Source organism: Thamnophis elegans, chromosome 14, assembly GCF_009769535.1.
Source record: "Thamnophis elegans isolate rThaEle1 chromosome 14, rThaEle1.pri, whole genome shotgun sequence".
Classification (NCBI taxonomy): Eukaryota; Metazoa; Chordata; class Lepidosauria; order Squamata; family Colubridae; genus Thamnophis; species Thamnophis elegans.
In genome coordinates, this window is record NC_045554.1 from 41,210,861 (window position 1) to 41,230,072 (window position 19,212).

Below are 19,212 nucleotides of genomic sequence, written 5' to 3' on the forward strand. Positions count from 1 at the left end.
GAAATAAAATATCTATACGTGCTTAAATATTTGCATAAACCTGCGTGGAAAAGTGTGGCTCATTCGCTGTTCCTCCCAGCAGGAGTGGTTGGTAAAGCTGCCATTAACCTTTGTAGTAAGTTAAGCTGATAACGCGGAATCTCCTAGCAGCTGCAAGGAAATCATACTGTTTATTTCTGCTTCTTTTTTTTGTGTCTTTTATGTACAAATTAGGCACCGTCTCCGATCATATTGAAAGGATCTACCGAAAAGCCGGCAGCAGAAAACTCTGGTTTGTATACGACACTTTCCAGTTTCACGTACGGGGTTGTCTTTTTTTTCCTCAGTTACAGCGCTGTGCCGATTTTCGGCAGTTCGAGTCGATGTATGTCTACTGATTTTGCAAAAAAAACCCAGACCCAAAACCACACCCCCTGAAATTCGGAATCATATCTCCATGTGACACTATGGGCTATATGAATCGCTGCTTAATTTATACAAAGGAAGGAGGGGGCCTCTTAACTGTACATATCTATGGGGATTCTCAGTCATCCAGGTCATGGTTGCCCCAAAGGTGTTTTCCCCCCCCACCCCAAGAGATAAGTGGTTTTTCTTTGAAGAGGTTTCGCTTCTCATCCATGAAGAAGCTTCTGCTGTTCTGACTGAATAGTGAGGAACAGAAGGATTTATATTCCTGGCAGTCATCTGGTAATTAGCACTTTTTGTGAGAGTCACGGAGGCCCCAGAGGTTTATCTGTGCTAACACCACCTATCTCCTGTTTACAACACAGTCTTTGTTCCAAGAAGGTTCCACACTCATTTGCCCAATTCAGGTGACCCTGAGGGCATAGATAAAACCTCCAAGTGGCCCCATGACTCTCAGAAAGAGTATTAATGACCAGAAGACTGCAAATGTAGATCCTTCTATTTCCCACCATTAGCATAGTCTTCGTTGTCATTGTACAAAATACATGCAACGAAATTGGTTCATCCAGTCAGAACTGAAGAAGTTTCTTGGATGAGAAGCAAAATGTCTTGAAGGAGTCAGATTGTATTCAGGGATCTTCTGATCCCTCAAACGGTAAGCAGGGGGGAAAAAAATAAACAACCAGCAAATTCTATAGTAGAGGATTTTATCATTGTACCAGTGGTACCTTGGTCCTTGTTAGTAATTTGTTCCGGAAGACGCACCAAATATTCAAACCGACGGTATTGAGGAAGCCGCGTGACTTACCACGCCGCCCGCTAGTTCGTCCAGAAGAAATTGCGAGTCAGGAGGCAGCCGACATCCACAAGTTCTTCCTTGCATGTTGACTACGGGGAAGAAGTCGAGCACTGGGACAAAATTTCAGCTTCTAAACGTGCCGAATCCCGAAATTTGACGGGTTTGGAAAGCCATTGAGTGCCAAGGCAACGACTGCGTACGTGAAGATATATTGTAGAGCTCGTTTTGCAAAACCAAAGGTTCCCTCCAATTTCCGATTCCCAGTGAGCAAGCTGTCATCCACTGCAGAAAAAAAGAAAGAAACTATAGTGTGTAGAATGCATGGGCTACCAAGAGGATTTTTTTTTTGTGGAGTAGGTGTGGAGATCTCCTCCTTTGAACCCCTCTGTTGTGTATCAAATCCAGGTTGGTGCTCCGCTGCAGCGCAGCGTGCATTCAGAAATTTGCTGCCTCTTTAGCTCCCCATATTACAACTTTGGTAGTCCATGGGAAACAGGTAAAGCGTACCCAGGTTTGCAACAGTTCTGCTTGAGATGTGTGGCTGATTTGCATTTTGCTGGTATCTGTTTGTGGTGGTTTTTTTTTTGTCAAGAGAGAGAGAGAAGGGAAAAGAAGAGAGCTTTGCACTTGATTTTGAAGAGTGTGTGCATCCCATTGTCATCAAACGCAAAATCAATTTGGCTGATGGATTTTTGTGCTAACTTAAGCAGACTATCGCGCACACATTCATTAATTCTGACACGTGATTGTTCCACTTCTGATTTCCCCGTTAGACAACATGGAGCATCCAGTCCTTTGTTTTCTAGAGTAATAGCTGTATTAATAACCAATCACTTTGAAAAGCTTCGGCCTGTTTTTAATCTTAGCATTTTATGTGCTCTCATTTTCATTAAGTGCATTTACACACACACACACACAAACACACACACACACAAACGCACAGGGAGAATCCTTCGATTGCCATTTTTGCTGAGATTAAGTTATCTGTGTTGGAAATCAAATTTTGGAGTGTCTTTAGAAGAAGCAGGGAAAACCAAGAATAATTTCTGAATTCCTTTTTTTTCTCCACCTTAAACAGTAAAGCTCCTTTGATGCACAAAAATAAATTGTCCTCTTCATTTAACGACCCCATAATCCCTTGCAGGGTGGAGTCAGGGCAACTGAATTGAGCTAGCAGAATGTTTAATGGCCGGATGCTCTTCCTGTTGCCAATGTGGAGTTTTCTTCAGCAGATATATTCTCAGTGTTCCCAGAGAGAGAAATATCTGCCTCTGCCTAGGATCGAACACAGTATGTTTGATAAACAGAAATAAATGCTCCGGATAAATTTGCAAATATAAATGGGGACAATATGCATGTAGGACATTTATTTATTTTTTTGCTCTTCTGTTCTGTTTTTTTCCTTCTTCCCAAACTTTGCCTCCAGCTGCACCTCCAAAAAGATCTAACATAGAAGGAAAATGGGATCATGAAGACAGAAAGAAAAAAAATAGTCCTACCATTTTCTTAATTATGTTCTTTATTTCACTCACGCATTCTCTTCCTGATATCTAAGCTATGTAATTCAGCAACAGATGGATAGATGAATGAATGGGTAGATAGATAATCTGCTAGCAAAAGCTCATTTTGTTCATTCTAAGGAGGAAAGATTAACCACCCTCATTTAATATGGCCGTGATATTTGAGGCATTTGCATTGATCAAATAATTTGTCTAGCCACTTGAAATTTTCATCATGTGTCGGCTGCCTCTCTCAACCTATCTTTTAATTCCTATTTATCGGAAAGTAGACTTGTATGTGATGATCTCACTGCCATCTGTAGCCATCATTTTAATCTTTGGCGATCGGCTGAAAGAGGCTGTTGAAAATTATTGACTGCTTAGGAAGAGAGGGATACTCGGCGTTTTATTTCCAGGACTAGAATTTTGTCAGCGGATGCTAAATAACTTCAGGGAGGTCTTTCCCCCTTTCCCGTCCAATGGAAAACCACGCGATTTCTGCTGCCTCAGGGGCTTTCTTGAGAAAGTGGAAGCCTTTGATTTCCCCATTCATAAATGAAACGGTACAATTGGATGGGAAATCAGATTCTGGCCATTCAAAAGGTTTTTTTTTTTTAATGCAGATTGCCAGGGAAATCTAAAGTTAATAAAATAAAGGCTAAAGGTGTTTCCATGAAAATAAGACCCTAACATATACATATATACATATATATATATATACACCCCCCCCCCCAAAAAAGGCACCAGGTCTTATTTCCACGGGGGGAATGTTGTCTACTGATTCACCTCTCTTGTGTTCTGACCGAGGCTTCCCAAGACCATGAAGCCAACTCCTTGTCCCGACAAAAAACTCTTTTATTAATTGACTGTGAATTCTTCTCATTCATATCCAGCAAAGTCTTTCAAGGGAGGATTTACAGTCACAGACCTTATCTGGCTTGGAGAGCTGCCAGGCCCGATATCTGCAAAACTTGGCAAGGAGTGTCGGAGAGTCACGAACCAATTAAGCGAACTAATTGTCTCCTGCAAACTCCACTCCCCTTTTGCTCCTCTTTTATTTCCTCTGGGAAGGGAGGGTTCTTAATTAGGTTTATTTAAGGGGTAGGGCTTGTATTGGACGCACCTGTAAAAATCAAGCTAGGATTTAACTTTCTGGGAAGGTCGTATTTTCAGGGAAACACGGTACTTACATGAGGTCAATCTTGCCTTGATATCAAGAAGGAAAAGCATTTTTTTTTTATAATTTACGTAGTTTAATCAACGTCTGTCCAATACAAACTTTAGCAACCTTGCTTCTGGAATTGAATTGATTTAGCTGCTCCTTCCCCCCATTCTATAAAGAGGCATCCTGGATCCAAATACCATAGACGCACGAATATAAATGTTTAGTCATTGGCCAAGCAAGGCAAGAAACTCTCAGTCAAATTCTTGAATCCCATGAAACTAGCGTTTAATTTCCAGCTGGATTGCTTTGTTTTCTACCCCCAGGTCTGTTGTGCGCTTCGCGGCAAGCCTTTTATATAAGCTAGTGGACAGCCTTGCCCCATCTATTACTAATGTTTTAGTTCAGGGCAAACAGGTAAGTTCGCATTTTTCCAGATTACATTCGTCAGCTAAAACTGAATAAGTCAAATAAAATAGAAAGCCCAGCCCAGGGAATCGGTGCCCTGATCAGCCTTGATTATACAGTTTGCAAACCCTTTAAAAAGGTACAGACACCGCTAAGTTTATCTACAAATAGGGGGGGGCAATGGTGGGTTCCGAGCGGCGGGCGTGGCCAGGAGCAGTGGCCACAGTACCGTTACGGTGGCTCGTTTGGCTCACCCGCCCATCTGCATTTCATAGCGGTTTATAACGCGACCGGCCGATTGGGAGCACGCACATGGCATGTGGTGCCTGCGCGAACCACCGCCAAGCAGCTGGGTGTCGCAGGGTGGTGGCGTGCACATGCATGCACAGCGCACGGGCCTGACCTAGGACGCCCGGCCCCGTGTGCAGTGTACAGGTTGCAATGAGATTCGGAACCCACCACTGGGGAGAGGGAGGGAAATGGCAGTTGTTTTGGGCAGGGGTTGTCCCCTGAAATATGGTAACCCCTGAAGCACTTCTCACCAAATTTAGGCAGGGTGCGGCTTTGGAGACCCATGTTGCATTTGATTTTTATGTTTTATAAAACTCTACAGCCATCTTCCATTATAGAGCTACTGCCGTTTTATAGAGGATTTTTCCATTGCAAATCATTTTTGATAGCCAATTCTGTCCTAGCATGATTTGGCACTTTCTGTTGTCCTTTGCTTTCGGCTGCTAGTGTCCTGTCCATCCGGCGTGTCTTCTTTTTGAATCAAAGAACCAGTAAGGATGTAATGCTGCCTGTCCCATCACAGTTGTTCAGGAAACGAATTCTTTCCCTGTTTCACATTTGGTCCCCTGGAGGAAGCGAAGACTTAACCGTGGTGAACAGTCATAATCAATTAACCCTATCTAAAACTAGGTTTAGAGGGAGGCAGTGGCTCAGTGGCTAAGATGCTGAGCTTGTCGATCAGGAAGTCTGGTGGTTTGAATCCCTAGCGCCGCGTAACGGTGTGAGCTCCCGTTACTTGTCCCAACTTCTGCCAACCTAGCGATTCGAAAGCCTGTAAAAAATGCAAGTAGAAAAATAGGAACCACCTTTGGTGGGAAGGTAACAGCGTTCCGTGCTCCTTCAGCATGTAGTCATGCCAGCCACATGACCACGGAGACGTCTTCGGACAGCGCTGGCTTTGAAACAGAGATGAGCACCGCCCCCTAGAGTCAGGAACAACTAGCACATGTGTGCACAGGGAACCTTTACCTTTTAAAACTAGATTGGTGATGGTCCCGATTACTTGCAACCTACTTAGTAGATATGGGACCTCCTGAAGTCCTTTCATCCTTCTAAGCGGGACAGATAGCATTACGATTGCACTGATGTCAAAAGCATGCAAATAACTTACTAGGACATGTGATTCCTTGCTCACAGTTGGGGCTAGAAAATGTGATTCTTTGCTCGTAGTTGGGACTGTGGTTGCCTTAAAATTCAGAGCAGAAAATAATATGAAGTCAGGAGCGTAGTTAGTTAGTACTTGAATGTAGAAGCACTTGAGTGTATTCCTGCATCCCGCAGCATGATCTAAATTGATATCCTACAAGTCAATGGTTTCTATTTCTCATCCCCTGCTCCTTCCTTTATAGATTGGAAAGGAAGGGAGAACTAGTTGAAGTGAGCTCTCTGAGCTGCCGAGGACTATTGGGGAAAGACCATTGCCCACTTCAGAGAAGGAGCCAAGCTAATTTATATATTATTATGCCTGGCAAGTTTTAATCATGTGAAATAAACAGGATAGATCAACCTTTTTTATGAACATACGCAATCCCAAGTTACTTTACTGTGCCTTTAGGAAACGAAGTCATTTTTTTAAAAAAAGGATGCTGCTTTAATAGAAAACTATGTGATAAACCGGTGCTGCCCGGGTATTTATTTAGCAATAGCAATAGCAGTTAGACTTATATACCGCTTCATAGGGCTTTCAGCCCTCTCTAAGCGGTTTACAGAGTCAGCATATTGCCCCCAACAACAATCCGGGTCCTCATTTTACCCACCTCGGAAGGATGGAAGGCTGAGTCAACCTTGAGCCGGTAAGATTTGAACCGCTGAACTGAACTAGCAGTCAGCTGAAGTGGCCTGCAGTACTGCACTCTACTCACTGCGCCACCTCGGCTCTTTATCCCAACCCTCCTTCCATAAACGTCACCACAATTTCTAATGTTGGATTTTCCCCTCTTACCAGAGGGAGCCTCCTTGTGGAGTACTGTGAAGCCGTTACGGTAGAATCCATTTTACGGCAGTACAGTAGAAGTCAATTTAAGGCACAACAGGCTGTATCTTAACAGAACGCACACCCCAAGGAGTGTTAGGGGTGTTTTACTCCCAGAGTATTTGTTTCCAGAGAGTAAGTCATCTGTGTACCAAGTTTGGTTGAAATTGCTCGAGGCATTAGAGAGTTATGCTGGAACATACATACATGCATACACACAGCCATTTATATAGATATAGATAATAGAGATGTGGAAATCTCAATTTTCCCCATCAGTGATGATTTTAACATCCCATTCTGTTAATGCCCCTTTTATCCAACGCTGTTGGAAGCCAGGAGATTTAAGTCAAGGAGATATAATGAATAAGGACTCCCTCACTGCTTCCCCAGTTCACGTTATACCTCTAATTACTGCTAATATATTCCTTTAGGTGACACTTGGGGCATTTGGCCAAGAGGAAGAAATTATATCTAATCCCTTGTCTCCGGGCGCAATTAAAGACATCATCTACAACAAGTGCAATCTGCAGGATGAGAGGGAAGCTGTTCTTCAACAGGAACTTGTCATTCATATCGGCTGGATCATCTCCAACTCCCCCGAGTTATTTAACGGCATGCTGAAGATACGTGTGGGGTTAGTAAATCACTCTCTTAACCTGTTTTAGTGATGTCTGTGAATTCTTTTACCCCATGTGGACAAATTGAGACGTCAGGCCGGCGCATGTCTCCCGAAACGCCTCCAGAGAACTTTGAGAGCCTTTCCAAGGTATTCCAAACAAAACTTGTTTTACCAACGAGTATTAAATATTAATAGAAAGAGTCAGAGAAAATTTAATATATGCTCCGGAGTCATGGCCCAGAGTTTAAGAAGCTGAGCTTGTCGGCTGGAAAACAGACAGTCCAGGTTCAAGACTGAAAACTTGCAACGGCACGAGTTCCCCTCCTTGTCCCAGCTCCTGCCCACCTAGCAGTTTGATAGCAGTAGCACTTATATATTATATACAGTTTTACAATGCTTTCTAGCCCTCTCTAAGCAGTTTACAGAGTCAGCCTATTGCCCCCAACAATTTTAGGTCCTCATTCTACCCACCTCAGAAGGATGGACAGCTGAGTCAACCTTGAGCCTGGTGAGATTCGAACTGCCAAGTTGCAGGCAGCCGGTGGTCGGTACTGTCTCTGGTTGGCTGTGTGGTGTTGTGGCCTGCCAGCAGAACTGGCAGCAGATTCGGACAGTGAGGAGGTTGGGGAGGAACATGGGCCAGTCCTGGAGTCTGGGGAAAGGCTCTGATGAGGGCTCTGTGTCGGAGGCAGAGAGGGGGCCAGAGCCATATGCCAGTTATCAGCTGCCTTCAGAGTCAGACATCAGTGAGGCAGACAAACAACTGGAGCCTGTTCCCAGTGTGCGCATGCGCAGAGTTGCCCGACAAAGGGAAGAGCTAAGGAACAGGGGTCGACTTGGGAATAAAGCCACAGGTGGACGATGAATGGCCCCTCCCAGAGGAATAAAAGAGGATTGAAGGGGAGTGGGCTTTTGCAGGAAACAATTGTTCCTTTGTCTGTTTCAGGAGTGTGAAGATCTGTCTGTGAATCTCAGAGACTCTGTGCCAAGTCTTTCCTTGCACAGCACTGTGTTTGGAAAATATTTGCATGGCAGCTTTCCAAGCTAGATACGGTCTGTGGTCTTTTAGTCTGCAGTAGTTGCCATGTTAGTTGCAATTAAAAATGGAATTTTCCATTACGCACTGAAGCCATAGTTCACAATTCATTTAAGACAAGGCCTCTGCAGTGTGAGTGCTTCTCCTTTGACTCCAGTAGGAAGCGGTCAGTTGTGTGATTTTTAGATTAAAATTTTATAACTCCTTCAGCTTCTCATGAGTTCAGGCTTGGTATATCTGACAGCAACACCTGTGCTACCATTTCAGCATGGAAGTCCGAGGTTCTAAGTAAGGTGTGAGCCAGTGGTGGGTTTCAAAAATTGTTCAAACCTACTCTGTGGGTGTGGCCTCCTTTGTGGGAGTGGCTTGCTGCCCATGTGACCTGATGGGAGTGGCTTGCCGCCCATGTGACCGGATATGAAGATGCCGACGACACTTGTCAGAACCCCCTTAAATTACCCCATACACAGCACTGGCATGCATAAGAATATGATGTAAACTTGTTTTTTAAAAGGCATCTTTGGTTTGCGTTAAAACAACTTCAACACACGCAATGTTCTGATTGCCCCACAAACGCAGTAGTCATCCTTACCTTTCACAGAGGCCCTGAGTTTTATAAAGCATGATAGTGTAGAATAATCATATCCAAGGACCAGTGGTGGGTTTCAAAAAATTTTGGAACCTCTTCTTTAGGTGTGGCCTGCTTTCCGGGTCCACTGGTGGGACCTCTTCTAACCGGTTCAGTAGATTTGACGAACTGGTTCTACCGAATAGGTGCGAACTGGTAGGAACCCACCTCTGGTGTGAGCCCCTCAGTTACAGCTTTACAAGTGGCCTTTAAACAAGGCTCTATGCAAACCTTTAAAATAAAGTTCATTTTTTTTTTAAGCTTTACGATGCTATACTTTCTTCTTGATGGTTAATTTGCCTTCCCACGCTAAATTTAAATCCGCTTCCAAGTGCCGCTTGCGAATTTTTCCCTTGAAATTCTTTAAACCTTAATACCGTACAATCAATTTATGCTTGCCTCTCTCCATAAATAATCCTGCCCCCCAAACACCATTTTCATTATTTGTTCTAGGTGAAAAATACTAACCTTTCCCACTTAAACAGGATATAAAGAACGATGAATTTTACCTGCAGCGGTAAAAATGGCATGTCAGGCATTCATATTCCTAATTTAAATCCATCTTTAAAATCTTTTTTTTACAGGAGCGTACTCCTTAAATCAAATCTTTTCCTTTTCCTTGGCTAAAAAAAAAGTGTGCCTTGTCTGCAGATAGACAAGAGTGTTTTTGCTTGGTTAGAACTACCATAGGTTTTTATTTGCTATTAAAACTCGTAGTGCACCAATGTGCCACTATCCAATCTGAACGGTCCTTGGTGCTCTCTGAGCTTGGTTGTTTTCTTGCAGATGTTTTATTACCTAAACTAGGTAAGATCAGCAGGACTAGCACTGGTGATGTTACCTAGTTAGGTAATGAAATGTCTGCAAGAGAATAACCAAGCTCAGAGAGCACCAAGCACTCATATTCTCCTTTATTTTAGGGTGGAAATGGAGATTTTATAGTATTCTTTCCCTGGAGTGGGGTGGAAATGGAGATTTTGCAGTATCCTTCCCCTGCCATGCCCACCAAGCCACGCCCACCAAGCTACACCACGCCCACAGAACCAGTAGTAAAAAAAATTGAATCCCACCGTTGAATCATAGATAACTTCACTGTATACTTACAGATCTTCTCAGAGATTCCCACATGAACAGGTTGAAGGCGGGTGGGGGGAAGTGTGAGATTGGATAAATCAGATGACTGGTAATCAAATCCATGGAGCTTTTATGTCCTGATAAATAGGTTTCAAAATTCCTTTCCAAGCCGAGCAACAAATGGCAACTTAAAGAAGAGGAAATTTATTACCCAATAAGCTTTTATGGACTAGCGTCCATCAGGAGATGAAATATTAGCCTTCTCTCCTGTCATCACGCCTTACTCTTTCTCCCCTGTGCCCACGCGCACACACGCTTAAGCCACAATATTTTTCCCCTTTGAAGTCATTATTTCTGCCACGATCAAATATGCTCCTTTCTCTGGAAATGACTTCCTTGCGCGGGCCTTTCCCCAAAGACAGAAGGGGTTAGCTCTCTTTGAAAGAGTGTTTGCCTGTCTATTCAGAGAACTTTTTCCTCCTCCACACGTTGTTTAATTGCTGTTAAGAGATAAACCCCTTTTCCTTTTTACAAGCTGCCTTAAAAGCTGCTGTTAGACATCAAATGCTTGCTTGGGTGTTAATGAGGAACGGATGGCACTGAGGGCATGGGAATTGCTCCGTTGACAGGCGCAACATAGTTATGTGTCCCTTTAAGGTAAAGGTAAAGATTCCTCCTGCACATGCATGCTAGTTGTTTCCGGCTCTAGGGGACAGCCATTTTAAGGCACAACAGGCTGTATCTTAACAGAACACACACCCTGAGGGATGTTGAGGGTGTCTTACCCCCACAGTATTTTTTTCCAGAGAGTAAGTCATCTGTGTACCAAGTTTGGTTGAAATTGCTCAAGGCGTTTCAGAGTTATGCTGGAACATACATACATGCAGACAGCCATATATATGTTGGTCTTGTTGTATTCAGGTCTTTTCCCGTGTAAGATTGAGATTGTTTTGGCAATGTTTCGGCGAGGTCTCACTTGCTATCTTCAGGCTGGTGTTTTCGACTTAAAGCATGGTCGAAGTTGATATATATATATATATATATATATATATATATATATATATATATATATATATATGTGTGTGTGTGTGTGTGTGTGTGTGTGTGTGTGTGTGTGTGTGTGTGTGTGTGTGTGTGTGTGTTTTCTCTGAGGTTTTTGCGGGTGTTAGTATGTAGGTCTTTGGTTATTCGGGTTTTCTCCCGCGTAAAATTGGAGGTGTCTTGCCAACGTTTCGACGAAGTCTCATTCATCATCTTCAGGCTTCGTGATTCCAGGAACAATGTGAGATCTCGGCTGTTTCTTCCTTTTAACTGCCAGTGGGGGTTTTAGCTGATTGGGTGGGGGCTTGGCTGTGTTCTGATTGGGTGGAGGTGTGTTCTGATTGGTTGGGGGTTTGTTTTTCATGTAAGGAGAGGAGGGGTTTAAAGAGGCTAATAGTGCATTTGAAGTCTGGCTTCTGGTCCTTGGTCGTGCCTCCTCATCAGTGTGGGTTTTTGTCTGCTTTCTTTGTGGATGTTTGGTGGTGACATCCTGTGTGGCTTTTGTGAGTGTGGGCCTGGTGTCATTCATCATCATTTATCAATAAGGGCAGGCTTCCAAATGGCTGGCAGGCGGGAGGTATCGTCCCGTCGGTTCATGCTGTGTGGGCGTTTTTCTATCTCGATGGCTTCTCTGATTATTCTGTTGTTAAAATGTTCAGCCTTGGCGATAGTTCTGGTCTTTTCCCCCCAGGGAAATTAATACACACACACACACACACACACACATTTAGTGTCACAACCCCCTGGTATGCCCTAATATGGGAGGAAGCTTACTGCTTCCATTCTCTGTCTATCGGCTCGTCACAAGAGACCATCCCACTCCCATCCCATCCCACAGCCCAGGTTTGAATCCCAGTAAGGGTATGACTAGCTGATGAGAGCTAAATAGCTTGAAATAGATCTATACTAGTCTCCCTTTATTTATTTATCAGCACAAATACAACAATGGATGGTCTCTTGTGACGAGCCGATAGACAGAGAATGGAAGCAGTAAGCTTCCTTCCATATTTGGGCATACCAGGGGGTTGTGACACTAATTACATACCTATTTCCCTGGCTCAGCTGATAAAAGGAGGAGAACCTTGTGGCTTAGTGGTTAGCACATCTGCCTAATATGTAATACAGCTCAGGTTCGAATCCCAGTAAGGGTATGGCTAGCTGATGAGAGCTAAATAGCTTGAAATAAATCTATACTAGTCTCCCTTTATTTATCAACACAAATACAACACACACACACACACACACACACAATTTTAATTTGGGGAGAAATCTCCTGCAGTTGCTATGCCATGAGTTAGTCCCTTTCAACGAGACTCTCTGACTGTCTTCCTAACCCAATTTTCATTTTGACTGAAGAAGTGAGTTGACTCAGTGACGAAATGTCTCCGTTGAATAAATTTTGGTCCAGTTGGCCACGATTCAACTTTTTTTTAAGATAGATCAACCGGGGAGATTTTTAGCCATCATTCTGCCTTATCCTGAGCATCCCTCCTCAATGCTTGGGCTCCGGCCCCTCCCCCACACCTGTTTCCCCTTTCATGCTTTACAACATCTTCAATAGACAAAATTCCTGGGCAATAGCTGGAAAACAAGCCAGCTGCCCCTAATTAAGATCAGGGACTGTCTCCAGGCAGATGCACCATTAATTGCCTTTTAAGTTAATGCACATGATTGCAAATTAGTTTGGAGATATTAAAGAGTCTCTGAAACCATCCTTTTATTAAAATATACAGGCCTGAGATATGCCTGGATGAATGAACAGGAGGAGAGTCCTGTTAGATACGATGTGAAGGACTATTGTAACCTAGGGTTCAGTTTGCAGAAACCGCTAATAAGAAGCACCAAGGCAAAGATATTAGAACAGTCTCCAGAGAAGTAGGGTGTGTGTGTTTAATTCAATAAATTTTATTTGTGCTCCCAAATTGCATTTGGTTGTTTTAGGTTTTATGAGCTGGTCTTGAATGTTCATCCCTCTGTTTGAAGGATATCTTGTTGTATAATGTTGAGAGAGGTTTCTGCCCTTGTCACTAGTTGAAATAAGGTTTACTAGTCATCGTGACGAGTAACCACGAGTAAACCGTATTTTGCGTGAATTCATCTATCCTCCAGTTTAAATAATCCAGTATCTTGTAGTAGCAATGTCAAAACCTTGCTTTCTTTCTGTTTCTTGGGATGTTATCCATCAACATTGGGGATAGGAAGAAATGGGAGTATAACATTTTAATGTTTAAATATTTTAAATGATAAAATGGGTGCAGTCATTGGGATGGGTGGCAAAGAAATCTCATGAATAAATAAATAAAATACAGACTAAATATAACAGAATAACAGAGTTTTGAAGGGACCTTGGAGGTCTTCTAATCAAACCCCCATCTTGGGGTGGAAACCATTCAGACAAATGGGTGTCCAATCTCTTATTTAAAACTCTCCAGTGTTGGAGCATTCACAACTTCTGGAGGCAAGTCGTTCCGCTGATTAATTGTGCTCACTGCCAGGAAATTCCTCCTTAGTTCTAAGTTGCTTCTCTCTTTGATTAGTTTCCACCCATTGTTCTGCCCTCAGGTGCCTTGGAGAATAGCTTGACTCCCTCTTCTTTGTGGAAACCCCTGAGATATTGGAACGCTGCTATCACATCTCCCCTAGTCCTTCTTTTCGTTAAAGTAGACATACCCAATTCTTTATATGTTTTCTATATTGTTCATGCTGAACAAATCAGCAAGTCAGCCTTTCTTAAGTCCCTCCCAATTTAGACTGTTATTCTTTCCATTAAGTTTTGTTATCCGTAAGTTAGATTTTTCTCTTTGTTCCAGGGCTTACTGCAAATGGTATTTTTGGATTGAAAATGTCTATGGGTTGTTTTGGAAGGAGGAGACGAGGAAAATCTCATTTGTATGCTGCCTTCCATGACGCATACATCCAGCTCTGTAACTCCATAACTGCCAACTAGTATCCTACTTTCACCCTGCCAGTCAGTTTCGGACATGTGATGTCCTCAAGATTTCCTTAAGTGTCATTTTTCATTACCTCAGAAAAAGAAGCCTTTAGCAGCCGAGCTCTCTGCCAACCAGAATATTTGCATCTGCCCAAATCCTTCAAGCTGCCCCTTTCCACCTCGCCTCACTCCAAAGATGGGATCCTGTAATTTTGCATCAGCAAAACTCGGCATGGGTATGGAGGAGAATTTTAAAACACATAATGAAGGATTAGAGCTGTTTCTTTTGTCTCCTCGCTCTCTCTCTCTCTCTCTTTGTAATCTCCCCTTAATTTCGACTCAACCAGTTGGCCTCCATCAACTGAAGAGAAACTGAAGGCTGGAATTGATGATGCCTCTTGCATAAATTCCCTTGATCGTGTGCTTTGAGAGAGAGTCCGGCTGAAACGAGGCATCCCAAGGGAGTCCTCCACAAATTGTAGCCATAGATACACATAGGCCTCTGTTCCACTACCACCACCCACGCTCCCTGGGTGTTTTTTTGTCTCAATTATTGCGCTTCATGTATTCCTTCTGATTATTTTCAAAAGGGGAAATAAAATCAGAGTTTGGGGGGGGGGGGTTGTTGTGAGAGTTTGTTTTGTTTTTAGGGGTTTAGTTCGTCCAGTTGTGAAGCTGCTGCTATAACCCCGTAGACACTTTGTATAAAGTTATGGGGATTGTGTGTATATGTTTATTTCTCTTCCGTCACGTTCTCATAAGCTAAATAAATAGTCCATCCTCATTGAGAGAGAGAGAAAGAGAGAGACAGAGAGAGAGACAGAGAGAGAGATAGAGAAACAGAGAGAGAGGGAGGGAGGGAGGGGGAGAGGGGATTGAAGGAGAGAGAGAGAGAGAAATGGATGGAAGGGAGAAGGAGAGAGAGAGAGAGAGAAGGAGAATGAATTGAAGGAGAGGGAGGGAGAGAAGAGAGAAGGAGATGGAGAGGGGATTAAAGAGAGAGAGAGAGAGAAAGAAAGAAAGAAAGAAAGAAAGAAAGAAAGAAAGAAAGAGTGAGTGAGAGAGAGAGGGGAGAGGGGATTGAAGGAGAGAGAGAGAAATGGATGGAAGGGAAAAGGAGGGAGAAAGAAGGAGAATGAATTGAAGGAGAGGGAGGGAGAGAAGAGAGAAGGAGATGGAGAAGGGATTGAAGGAGAGAGAGAGAAAGAAAGAGAGAGAGGGAGGGAGAGAGAGGGGGAGAGGAGATTGAAGAAGAGAGAAAAATCGATGGAAGGGAGAAAGAGAGAGAGAGAAGGAGAATGAATTGAAGCAGAGGGAGGGAGAGAAGAGAGAAGGAGATGGAGAGGGGATTGAAGGAGAGAGAGAGAAAGAAAGAGAGAGGGGGGGAGAGAGGGGGGAGGAGATTGAAGAAGAGAGAAAAATCGATGGAAGGGAGAAAGAGAGAGAGAAGGAGAATGAATTGAAGCAGAGGGAGGGAGAGAAGGAGATGGAGAGGGGATTGAAGGAGAGAAAGGGAGAGAGAAAAGGAGGGAAAAGGTCAGAGAGAGAAAAAGAAGATGGGGAGGAAATTGAAGGAGAGAGAGAAAGGGAGGAAGGGAGGGAAAAGGACAGAAAGAGAAAGAATAAGAAGATGAAGAGGATTGAAGGAGAGAGGGAGAGAGAGAAAGGGAGTGAGAGATGGAGAAGGACAGAGAGATAGAGATAGAAAGAGACTGGGAGGGGATTGAAGGAGAGAGACAGAGAAAGGGAGAGAGAGAGAGAGAGAGAAGATGGAGAGGGGATTGAAGTACTATATACTCTGCGGTAACCTTATTCTAGCTTGTCTATTTTGCGGGTGGCTGAAAACTTTAATAAACAGTTGATAATGAAGCCTTCCCCAGCTGGTTTCTCACCTGAAAGCGACCCCCAGGGAAATTAATATTATTTTAAAGCGTGGCGTTTAGAAGACAGATAGAAATTTACAAACAAACCCTTGGTGACTCAGGCTAAATAGACACAGCTTTCTGACAGGCAGCCTCAACTGTTAAACAAGATGAACCACCTTTACAGAAAGAATCAGGGAAAAGGTTTGAAGGGGAATAACCTGGGAATTTCCTATTGGGCATTAGGAGCAAATAGGAAGGCTGAGCCTTTCCCTCCCTGAATTCTGGATTTAGCTCTCTAGCCTCCTTTAGCTACTGCTTTATAACTCATCGTGGGAGGTAGATGTAAGGATTCAAGTCGAGGGTAAAATGGATCCTACAAGCTTGATGTCCGCCTAGCCTGAGTTTAAGTCTACTTGTCTCAAACAGGAGTTTTTTAGAGGATGGCAACCCCATAATTCCTACTCAAAATGGACACAACGAAGTTAAAATTAGTATAAGACGCTCCGAAGTATAAGACGCACCTAGCTTTTGGGGAGGAAAACAGGGTGGGGGGGAAATCTGCCTCTGCTTCCTAGCAATTTGCCTCCTTGCAACAAACAGCAAACAGTACAGACGATATACACAGATGCTGTTAAAATTGATGTGCTTTCTGGAAGTATAGTTCTTCTCTGCTATTTAAAAGAAGATACAAGAGCACTGGACCTCTTCAAATCAAGCATTCATTTTATTAAGCTGTCTAGAACAATAATAAAGCAGCCTTTAAAAAATAAGTCAAATAATTTGAACATTCTATAAGCATTTATAGTTATTGACTTACCTCCTTGCAACAAACAGCCTGATTAGCACAAGAAAAAAAAAATCTGCCTCTGCCTCCCAGCATTTTGCCTTGTGGATCAAACAGGAAGTTTCACTTTCAGTTTAAGTGCACCTCTCGATCATCAGCTGTTTCATGTTGCAGGGATTGCTATAGCCTATTGCAGCCTCTGCAAGATCCATTTTCCCCGTTTGCTGCAAGGAAGTACATTTCTGGGAGGCAGAGGCCAAAGGGTGGGGGACGGTGCATGGGTGGGGTTACATTCAGTGTATAAGATGCACCCAAATTTTCACCCTCTTTTGGGGGGGGGGGGGAAGGTGTGTCTTAATATTCCAAAAAATACAGTAATTGCACTTTCCTGAAGGACGTTAAGGAACTAACCATGCACTGCAGTATACAGGTAGACGGATAGTCCTCAAGACAAAACCGCAATTGACCCCAAAATTTCTATTGATTGATTTGATTTTATTATATTTATATGCTGCCCTTTTCCCCCGAAGGGGACTCAGGGCGGCTCACAATTCAAATCAGGGAAGGGGGCTACAGACAGAAAATAAAAAACGAAACATAACAATACATAATTTAAAAACACACAACAGTCATACCATTCGAGACGGGGGCAACAGCTCTTTAGCCCCAGGCCTGTCGGAACAGCCAGGTTTTAAGGGCTTTGCGGAAGGCCTGGAGGGTGGTGAGGGTTCGAATCCCCACGGGGAGTTCGTTCCAGAGGGTCGGAGCAGCCACAGAGAAGGCTCTCCTCCGGGTAGCTGCCAGTCGACACTGGCCGGCGGATGGAATTCGGAGGAGGCCTAATCTGTGGGATCTAATCGGTCTAGTGGAGGTGATGGTGAACCAAGACATTTTTGCTGGCAGAGGCACTGCAAACCAGTCCTTTGCTGTTTCCAGGGCAGCCCTGTGGGCCAGATCTAAGCACCCCCCCCCTTGCAGGCCAGATCTGGCCCATGGGCCGGATCTGGCCCGCGGGCCTTGAGTTTGGCACCCCTGATCTAAACTCTTTCTTCCCAAGTAGTTGACTTGTTGCCTTGGCCCCAGCACGGCTCATGAAACATGTCACTTTAATTGTGCTGGTTGAGAAATGGGACTTACTGCGTGCAAACAGAATTTCATTCATTCAGAAAGCAAAGCCAATTTTTGCTTCCTCTAAATAAATACTAAACCAGCCAATCCGGGCTGATCCTCAAAAGCAGAGGGGGATCAAACCTGATTAGTACGTAAGTGGAGGATTTCATCACGGAAATCCCAGGATCTTGATTAGATTGGCTTTTTCTTCCTAGCTTTTTTTTTATAATGATGGCATTCCTTGGGAAAAATTATCTGCTATCACCCTTTAAGCATATAGTGTTATCTTTATCCACACATGACATCATTTAACACCTATTACATATGCCGCTTCTGTTCTAAATAGTTCTTTTATGTCTGTAGAAGCATATTGGATTGGTCATACTTTGGCATTTTGGGGGGAAAGCTGCAGCCCAAAATCATCTGAAGCCCTGGTGACACAGTGGTTAAAGTGCAGTATTGCAGGTTAACTCTGCCCACAGGCTGGGGTTCGATCCTGACAGGGCTCAAGGTTGACTCAACTTCCCATCCTTTCGGGGTCGGTAAAATGAGGACCCAAATTGTTGGGGGCAATATGCTGATTCTGTAAATTGCCCAAAGAGTGCTGTAAAATACTGTGCAGAGGTGGGTTGCTTCCGGTTCGGTCCGGATCGGGCAAACCGGTAGTAATGATGGTGGGAGGCTCTGCCCACCTATGCGGACGCTTCTGTGCATGCACGGGAGCGTGCCCGAATTGGTAGTAAAAAAAATTGGCAACCCATCACTGGCACTACGGAACCATATATAAGCCTAAATGTTATTTGCTAAAGAACCATGGTAGCAGAGTGAGAATGCAGTATCGCAAGCTAACTGTGCTCACTGTCAGTAGTTTGATCCTGACCGACTCAAGGCGGACTCAGCCTTCCATCCTTCTGAGGTCGGTAAAATGAGGGCCTGTTGGGGGCAATAGGCTGACTCTGGCTCTATGGAGGGGTGTATAAGCCTAAGGGCTATTGCTACTGCTATTAAGCAACTCAAGTTTTCAGTTCTCTTGCATCTAAACAGAAAAGATGACCAGATTTGAACGCCGAGGCCGTTCCGTGTTTTCATTTCTTTGCTTTTTGGTTTATTGGCAGGGATGAGGGCAATTTCCCGGTTCCTAAATAATTCCCCGATGTTTTCATTTGTCAGATGGATTGTGCACGCTATGAAATACGAACTGAAGATCCGTGCGGGGGAGATGCCCCCCGTGGATTTATACCAGATGTCACCCAGTGAAGTGAAGCAGCTTCTGCTGGATATCCTTCATCCTCAGCAGGAAGGGAGGTAAGTCCCCCCCCCAATCTTATTTTCCAGCCTTAAGTCTCGCAGTGGATTCCCCACTTGATGGATTGCACAAACCGCATTGGTTGGGTTGTTTTCCTTCTTGTAGGGTTGTTCTCCTTTCCTCCCAGCTTTTGAACCCATTGGCTTTAAAGCTGAAAAAAAAAATTAAAGCAGAGGGAAGCACTAGATGAACATTCTTTCCCGTTCCTCTTCCGTGCGAAGGTGGTTTGCTTTAGCATCAGCTTCGGTTAACTTCGATTGGCAGTATCCGTCACCTGTATC

The 19,212-nt window shown here is 43.8% G+C and overlaps 1 protein-coding gene across 2 annotated transcripts in view; it reads left to right on the plus strand.

Annotated features, from left to right (window-relative positions):
* The window catches only part of PHKB (phosphorylase kinase regulatory subunit beta), a 114,170-nt gene that overhangs the window by 83,950 nt on the left and 11,008 nt on the right, over positions 1–19,212 (plus strand). For both annotated transcript variants that reach the window (XM_032230842.1, XM_032230843.1), the window contains 4 exons: positions 214–271; positions 4,192–4,282; positions 6,968–7,170; positions 18,796–18,930. In XM_032230842.1, coding sequence (XP_032086733.1) covers positions 214–271; positions 4,192–4,282; positions 6,968–7,170; positions 18,796–18,930 — 487 coding nt within the window. The remainder of the gene's footprint in view (positions 1–213; positions 272–4,191; positions 4,283–6,967; positions 7,171–18,795; positions 18,931–19,212) is intronic.